Source organism: Ammospiza caudacuta, chromosome 5, assembly GCF_027887145.1.
Source record: "Ammospiza caudacuta isolate bAmmCau1 chromosome 5, bAmmCau1.pri, whole genome shotgun sequence".
Lineage (NCBI taxonomy): Eukaryota > Metazoa > Chordata > Aves > Passeriformes > Passerellidae > Ammospiza > Ammospiza caudacuta.
In genome coordinates this window covers 13,993,406-14,002,003 of record NC_080597.1, presented here as the reverse complement: position 1 = coordinate 14,002,003, position 8,598 = coordinate 13,993,406, and the positions used below count along the sequence as shown (strand labels likewise).

The 8,598-nt window shown below is 46.1% G+C and overlaps 1 protein-coding gene across 1 annotated transcript; it reads left to right on the top strand.

Annotated features, from left to right (window-relative positions):
- The first annotated feature begins 209 nt into the window (after positions 1-209).
- Positions 210-5,352, top strand: RAB19 (RAB19, member RAS oncogene family). The gene is made up of 3 exons (XM_058804674.1): positions 210-563; positions 1,412-1,595; positions 3,620-5,352. The coding sequence occupies exons 1-3, from the start codon at positions 369-371 to the stop codon at positions 3,883-3,885; spliced, it is 645 nt and encodes a 214-aa protein (XP_058660657.1). The 5' UTR covers positions 210-368; the 3' UTR covers positions 3,886-5,352.
- The last annotated feature ends 3,246 nt before the right edge of the window (positions 5,353-8,598 follow it).

The following is an 8,598-nucleotide window of genomic DNA, read 5'->3' as shown; positions in this document are numbered from 1 at the left end:
TTCCGTGCGCGGCGCCCAGCGCGGCCGGAGGAAGTCGGCGGGCGGGGGCGGCCCTTCCGGGCGGTCCCGCGGAGCGGCGGGAGCTGTAGTCCGGCCGCGGCCGGGGCCCTGCCCGCCCCCTGCGCGGGGCGGGAGAGAGCGGCCCGGCCCCTGCGCGGCCCGGCCGAGCCCGGGGCGGGGAAGGGAAGGAAAGCGAGGGGAGGGGGCGGACTACAGCTCCCGCCGGCCCCGCGGCAGGGCGGCGCAGGGCGGCGCTGCCTGTCCCGGCAGGGCAGCGCCGCCAGGTGAGCGCCTGGCACCGGCTCCTTCCTCGGGCCTGCGGCTGCTCCTCCTCCCCCGCCTGGCCGCAGGCCCGCCCGGCAGCCGCGATGCCGTTCCCCAGCTCCGGCGCGGACGATGCCTTCGACTACCTCTTCAAGATCATCCTGATCGGCGACTCCAACGTGGGGAAGACGTGCGTGGTGCACCGCTTCAAGACGGGGCAGTTCAACGAGAAGCAGCAGAACACCATCGGCGTCGACTTCACCGTGCGCTCCATGGACATCGACGGCAAGAAAGTAAAGGTCGGTGGCGGGAGCGAGCCCCGGGCTCCTGGCGAGCAGCGCCTCGGCCGAGCCGCCCTTCCGTGCCGGTGCCAGGAAGCCGCGGGACGCACGGCACCTCCTGCCCGGCCCTGCCGAGGGCAGCTGGCATAACCTGGCTGCCTTTCTAACCAGGGGTGTTTCCCAGTGGAGTTTTCTCTCAGGAAGATGTCCTGGGGGAAGCAGTCACCCTAATTTGGGTACCTACTTGTTCTCGTGACTTCTCGGCATCTGCTTGAAGAGAGGGCTTGAGCTTTGCCTGCAGGGAGTTCTTTGGAAGAAGGCTATAGTTTGGAGATGTCTCTTCCCCACAGAGATATGAGGGTTTGAGCTGGCACACCAAGGAGGAAAAACCCCCAAAGTTTGCAAAGGCTCCACTTTGATGTGTGCTTAATTTGAGGGAAGAAGACTTCCAAGACAAACACCAGAAGAAATTGTCAGCTAGAACTTCCCTCTGTGTGCAGATAAAAGTTAGGATGCCTGGCTTTTACATATAGATTTGCTCTGCCCAGCCCTGTGTTAGGGTTCTTTGCTCTTCTTCTTGAAAGGCTGTAATGTTCTGTGTCTTTTACTACAGTTGTTGAAAATGGGTTTCTTGGCCTCTTTGGAAAGCTGGGTTGACCCTTGGAGCTTTCTCTTTGGTCTGTGTAGATTGACTGTAGGGTTGTAAATGGCTTTTTGGATCTAGGGAGGGCACAGCACACTGGTGTGGTAGAGTGAGCTGGGACAGGTCTGGCTGCCTTCTGGACAAGGGGCTTCAAATGCTGAGGGCAAGCACACAGGAAAGTGGTGTTCAGGGGTCTTTACAACTTCTGTCCTTTCTCTTACAGATCCAAGTGTGGGACACAGCCGGTCAAGAGCGCTTCCGGACAATAACCCAGTCTTATTACAGGAGTGCCCATGGGGCCATCCTTGCCTATGACCTTACTAGGAGGTCCACATTTGAATCCATTCCTCACTGGATTCATGAAATTGAAAAGTATGGTGCTGCAAACTTGGTCATGATGTTAATTGGTAGGATTTTAGTTTTAAATATTGTGTTATGTAGATTTTTAATATGGATATAAAATCTCCCTCGTTTCCTACCACTACTTGAAGCATCTATACACTATGCATTAAGGAAGAATTCAGTTCTAATTAAAATAGATCACCAAGTGTGTCAATTCAACCTAAGCTTAAAAAAATGAGGAAAGTCATAGCCTGGTCCTGACAGGACCAAACCTATTGCAGACAGCAAAACCCTTTTGCAGTTGTTCCTTTCCTGCTGGAATAACACAACAAGCTTTGCTGCCAGGCTGGAGGCAGGGACCTTGTTGAGGTTAGAACTGCAGCAAGCCTGACCCTGTACTGCTGCTGCACAGGAATGTAGCAGCTCAATAATTCACGGTGAAGGGGGATGCACAGACTCCTGGTTCTCATCTTTCCTCTCTGCTCTCTTGATGTGCATGCGCTTTGCCCTGTAATGGGATTCCGAGCAGGTAAGACAATAGATGGGGAGATGGCTTTTGCAGAGCTGGAGTAGCCTGCTTGCATTCCACTGGCGCTCAGGAAATTGCCTCTTGGAGGAGAGCAGTGCTGGGAACTGCCGGGAATGGAGCTGGTAGGAAGCCGCGGTTCCTTTCCCTTGGGTTTCATGGTTATTATTGCTGTTCCCTCCCCCAGGGAAGGAGCTGCGAACGAGAACGCTGGTGTGGTGAAACACCAGAGCCTTTCTTGCCCTTATTTCCATTGGCGTGGCCGAGCCTGTTGCAGTGTGCTGCGAGCAGCTCAGCAGCGGGGCTGGGGCAGCGCTGAGCCCCAGGCTGGGCCCCTGAGCTGCTGCCTCTGCTCCCAGCACCCTCCGTGCTTGTGCTGGGGAGATTTCTCCTGTCCTTCCTCTGGACCTGCTTCTAATGCAGTGCTTGGAACTGCGGGCAGGGGAGGTGTAAATCACTGCACTTTGGCTGGTTTTTCCTAACTTCTGTCATGAATCTAAAGAAAGACTTATCTGTGTGTGGTGGGGGATGGTGGTGGTTGTTAGGGTTTTTTTTAGGGAGAGAAGTTCTTAAATTAGTGAAAAGTGAAGCTTTTGTTAAGGATCCAGCTTGGTGCTTTCTTCCAAAGCTGGTGCTGTTTGCTTTTCTTACATTGGCAGAAATAATTTAATTACACTTAGTCATGTTATACACCTTTCTAGCAGGAAGTTGAGGTTAGGAAACCTAACTTTCCTATCTGGAACTGAAGGAGGAAAAGCTGGGTGGGTTCCTCTTAAGAAAGCAAATAACCCTCAAGCTGGGTTTTTTTTTTTGTTGTTGTTGTTTTTTTGTTTTTTTGTTTTTTTGTTTTTTTTTTTTTTGTGGTTTGTTTTTTTCTTTTGTGAGGTAGGTTGGTTTTGGTTTTTTTTCCTTTTAGAAATACTTAAAGGGACTTTATGAGAGGGTAGTTACTTATATATATTCAAGGTACTAATTTGATGAAGGGTTGTCTTTAAACTATAAGTGTGGACTTCAGTCAGCTGCTATAACTGAATAATCCACATGTGCTGCAACTGCCTAAATATACAAAGATATTTTGTCTGAGGTGTTTCATGATAGATTTTGACTAATGTGCTGCAAGTAAAAGTTTAATCTATACATGCAGAAACAAGTATATATTTTAGGCATTAAGGTAGCTGATCTTAATTCTTGTCTTTCTTTTTACATCACCCTAAAAGATTTTTAACAAAAAAATATTCAACTTAAAGGCTATTTAATATTTAAAACCACTAGGGAACAGGACAACAGTTGCTTCTAAGTAATCTTTTACTTACACTAAGTAATCAGATGAACGCAAGTTTTTAGTTTTTTCTTGGATTTCATCTCTTTGTCTATCATATGATTTACTGCAGTTTTAAACCACAGTCTATATTTGTGGCTCTGGTGTTCTCACATCTTGTTCTATGCAGTAACTCCTACTGCTAACATAAATCTATTGTTTAACAAAACTCAATTCCTGCATCCATTTAAAAATAAATTTTTGAAAGCCTAAGTGGTTGAAGTATGTCTCTGCTTTCTTTTAAGGGAACAAATCGGATTCGCTGGACAAGCGCCAAGTGCTGTTTGAAGATGCCTGCACCCTGGCAGAGAAGCACGGGCTCTTAGCTGTGCTGGAAACGTCAGCCAAAGAAGCTCAAAACATAGAAGAGGTGTTCACATTAATGGCTAAGGAGCTGATAGCCCGAAATACCTTACAGCTTCATGGGGAGAACCCTCCAAACAACTTCAGTCTGGATTCCAGGCCAGTGATTGCAAGTCCAGGTGTGGAGAAGAGCCAGTGCTCCTGCTGAAGAGAGGCTTTGGGGAGAACTTGGAAACTGCCATACTTCTGAGGCTATTTGATTCAATTTTGTTCAGTTGATGGAAGTGTTTTATGTGGCCTCAAGCCATCTCTCTTGATATTTCTACCTTGCAGTTTGGCTTGTGAGTATTTTCAGAGATCACTGTTGTTGTTGGTAGCATAGGTTGCTTTGAACATAGCAATGTGAACTTCTGAGATGAGACAACTCAGGAAGCTGCCAGGCCTTGCCCTAACCAAAGAGAACTATAAAAGTTATTGCCTTTAATTATTTCCTTACATGTCTTTCTGGCTGTGTCAGAAGATAAATTTGCACCAGAGTTCTGCACTGACCCTTGTAAGCTGTGTTGCTGGTTTTCAGCACTTTCCTCTCTGCCAGTAGCTGTAAAAAGTCTGACGCATGCTTGGACAGCACTAACCCACTCCTGCCTAAACTTTGATTTAGGAGCTCTCCTGAGGTCAGGCAGGTAGCCACCCATGCCAAGGAGCTTAATAACATTTGTGAAAGGGTAGAGGATTTCACATCTGCCCCGAGTTCCTCACCAGACAAACCTGGAGACATCTCAGGGGTGGCACAGCAGGCAGAATGTGATATACTTCTTCCTGGGGTGAGAAAAGTTGCCTTCCTTTGCTTTGTAATAGTCAGGATTATTTCCAGTACTGTTCTCCATCCTGCTACACGGACTTGCTGGGAGCAGCAAAGCTTCCAGTGAAAGAACCCTTTTTTTTCATTCCTCCCTGATAACCTCATCTTGCTTTTGATGTGCTGATTTTAACCAAAAGCCTTCTGTATCTTGTGATGGGCCAATGGCAGCTTGAGAGTATCCCTGTAGATTTTCAAGGGAGTGTGAAGGATGGATGCAAGCTCCTGTAAAACTCAGCAAGGGGTGAGATGGTTTAAGTTAGGCAAAAAGTTAAAAATTTACATTGTGTTAGAGTGGTAGGGCAAGGGTGTGGGGTGCACCAGAGAGCTGCCCTAGGTGAGTATATCTGCTGCTGCACTCAGTGGAGACTGAACATGGTGGTAGCAATGGAAGGTTTTGGATTGCTCCTCCCAGTCACAAGCTCTGCTACTTGGGGCTCACTTTTCTGTATACCTGAACTGAAAAAGGGTTTGGGCTGGGGTTTTTTTGGTGACGGTTTTGAGGTTGTTTTTTTTCTGGTTGCTTGCAAGTTTTTTTCCCCAGTAGAAACAGGGAAGGAGGAGGAGGAAAGAAATGTCAGAGGAAGTTTTTTTTATGACAGTCCACATGTACCAAAGTGTATCATTTAGTTACTGTTAAGCTATGAACTGCAACTCCAACTCTGTAATGATAAAACACAGTTTGTGTTACATGCAAAGCAGCCTTGGGAAGGCTAGGGTGTTGCCAGCTTACCCAGTGGCTGGCTGCCCCTGTTTCCTAAGTCCTTGAAAAATAGAGAAAAACATGTAGCAAGTGTTGCTGGAAAATCTTGTCTTAGAAGCACAAAAAAATAAAGGAGAATGAATAATTAAGTAATAGTCTTGGAAATATTTCTGATGTTCTTAATGCTTCCTCTGGCCAGGTTCTTTGCTATTCCATGCCAAGGGCAGGGGTTAATTCAGCTCTGTGTAAGCTCAGGGAGGAACCTTCCACGCTACCCTCTTGCTGTAGCCTGCTGTGGAGAAAGCTTCGTCTTCAGACATCCTCCTTCTCATGTTTGCTTTTTAAATCTTTATTCCTTCTTCATTTTTACTAGCCTTGTAGTTGCATTTTGGTTTGCACATTCAAGCAAATACCGTAGCCTTTCACAGTGGTGAGCCAGCTTTCAAACAACTAGTTTCTAGAGTTCTTGTTACTGCAAAAGCAGTCAAATGCAAGCTTAATATTTCTATTCCTGGTAGTACTTTGTAATCCATAATTTTTACTTTTTTTTTTTTTTTTGTAGTATCTTCCAGAAGACTGCAATAGAGAAAGTATTGCTTTCCTCTCCAGTTACAATCTTTCACTGGTCAAGAATTAGAGGAAGGATGGTACCAGCAGAGTGTTAACTTTGCATGGTTCATTGGGTTTACCACCTTAATTAGCCACTGCTGTGCAGGCTGTTGTGATCCGAGTGCCCAGCACTGCCAGCTTTCAGGGCTCTTGCTCTTCTCTGCCCACACACATGGAGCTGCTGGCAAAGCCAGACCTTCTTGGCTAAAGCTGTGCAACACAGGATCAGGGAGAACAGGCTTGTGACTGTTCCCTTTCCTTTAACAGGTCTAACAGGCTTCCTGCTCCTCCAAGAAACTTAGTCTTAGACACCTACCCATTGTGCAGCTAAACCAGGAGCGTGACCTCTTTTGGTTGGTCCTGTTTGTGTTTTCCACGAGGCCTTTGGGCAGTTACACTGAGTGGTTTCCACAGAGCTGCTTTTCTAGCTGTCCTCTGTGAGTGAAGAACAGCACTTGCTAACAAGGTTCTTTGGAGTACATTGGTAATGCTGTTACTTGTGAGGTAATACAGGAAGCTATGAACTTTAAAAAAATCCCCTTAAAATTAAAAAAAAAATGCCCGTTATTCTAGACTGTGAGAACCACTAGATCAAAATACAGGCTCAGCATAATCTCTGTGGTTCTGCCTTTCCCCATCAGAGAGCAGATGGAAACACCCAGCTATGACAAGGCAAAGTAGCACTAACTCCTATGGAGCCTTCTGTTAATGGTTTGTTCCCCAGATCATATGCAAATGCCAAGTGCATCTTGACAGCATCAGTAATGCATTTGTACAAAGGGTTATAAGGTTGTTTACAAAGCTATTTTAAAAACTACTACTGCCCCACAGGTTTCAGTTTCAGGAGCTGCACATTCAGCTTGAAGATGAGCTCATTTGTTAAGTTCTTATCTACTGGGAAAAAGTATTTGAATCTTTGCTATGGCACATTACTTTGCACTGGTGTCACAGCCAGGCCAGATGAGAAGAAGCATTACCTCTTGGTGGAATAGGGTAATAAAAATAATTAGAAATATTTTAAAATGTACCAAACTGACACCTCCCAGAAGCTGACTAGTTAAAAGCCAACACAACCCAGCAGCCCAGTGATGTGGAAGACACACAGCACTGCCTATGTGGTCCAGCTTTATGTGCAGGAGACAGGCTCTCAGTTACAAAAGCTGAGGCTCTTATCTAATCATTCCAGTTAATGTTTAAGTATAGTTGGAAGGGAGACAATTTCCAGATGCTGAACAGAGGTGGAGCACTCTATCCTGGAGCCTTCTTTCAGGAAGAAGATGCATGCCTGTGATTTTGGACAAGGAACTGGAAGTGAAGCTCCCCCAGCCAGGTGAGTGCTCCAATGGCAGCGCTGTTACAGGTGCCCCTTCCCCAACAAGCATTTTCCTGGCTCTCAGCTCCCAGAACCCACAGCTGCCTGCAGGTGTATGTGAGGGACCCAAACAGTCATTGCTCAGCAAACTGGCTCCTGAAATAATTTGCAAGCACCACTTTTAAGCAACTGTGTTGAGAACTAGAACTACACCAACAGGCAATGTTGGGATATCACACTCTTTTGAGAATAGTTCTAGACAGGCCCAGAACCCCTTTGTCCTAAGAGTCCTTCACCTTGAAACAGGAATTCAAAAATCTTTTAAAGCACTTTTTCTAAAGCTGCTGTTGTAAATCAACCTTCACACAGCTGCCTGCACAGCTTCTGTGGATGCATTCACATCAAGCTGTTGTCAAGCAGGGCCTGACTGGTTTGACAGTGAGTGACAAACAGCACACCCATACGTAACCAGAGTTCAGCATATTTACAATCCTGCATTTCCTTGCTACTGCTGTGTCCATGAACATCACTGCTTATAGTTTTCACTCCTAAGTCTGGTTTTGCTAACCTGAAGTGAGGCTCACCACAACTACAGTTTAATGCCTTTCTAATGCTAGCAATTAAACTGACTTTGTAGTTACTTGATCCCTGCAGCACAGTCCTGTATTGTATCTCAGTCCTAAAGGATTACATGTAAATTCCCTCATTTTAAATTGCTGCAGTGTGAATAATTTCATCTACACAAGTTTTGTTCCAAACATGAGACACCCCATAGCTCATGTACCCTCCAAATACAATTCTCCTCTGTACCTGCAGTAGTAGGAAAGTTACTTTGTATTTCATTAAATGAACCAGGTATTTCCTCAAAGATTACAATCCACCTTGGGCACGAAGGCCGGCTGTGCTAGCATCATTTGAACTAAAGCAGCCAAAGTTGTAACAAGTGCTCTTACCTTGAACGATCACGTTCAGAGCAGGGAGAACAGTCAGCACACTTACCCTGTACTTTCCACAGGAGGCAAAGGTTGTATCAAATGAAATGTATTCTGGCTAGGGAGTACAGTCAAGGCATCTTAAGTGACAGCATCCATATTTTTCTTAAGATTTTGGATTTGAAATTAAGATTCTGCTGGTGGAAGTTTATGGAGATGTTATACCCTTTCCTTGATGCTACTCTTTTCAGTTTCTGTACCTTAAGTATTTCCTTGAAGAGAATGTAGCACAGCCAGAGTTGTCATCCACCATTGTCTTATAAGCTTAATTCTACTGAATTTATTGCTGTTCTCACAGAGGAAGAACATAGCAGCCTACTAACACACGTATGTCAGAGACCCTTCTATTTTCAGCTCTCCCGGACTGGGGCTGGTGGGGGTGGGAGTCACAGTGCTCCAGCCAGCTCAGACACAAGGCTCTGGCTCAGAAGGGAAGCGGCACCCAG

Bases quoted from the DNA above. Each gene is read 5' to 3' on its own strand.
- RAB19 (XM_058804674.1), top strand. From the start codon at position 369: ATGCCGTTCCCCAGCTCCGGCGCGGACGATGCCTTCGACTACCTCTTC. The intron at 564-1,411 runs GTCGGTGGCGGG...TTTCTCTTACAG, and splicing joins TCGACGGCAAGAAAGTAAAG to ATCCAAGTGTGGGACACAGC. The intron at 1,596-3,619 runs GTAGGATTTTAG...CTTTCTTTTAAG, and splicing joins CTTGGTCATGATGTTAATTG to GGAACAAATCGGATTCGCTG.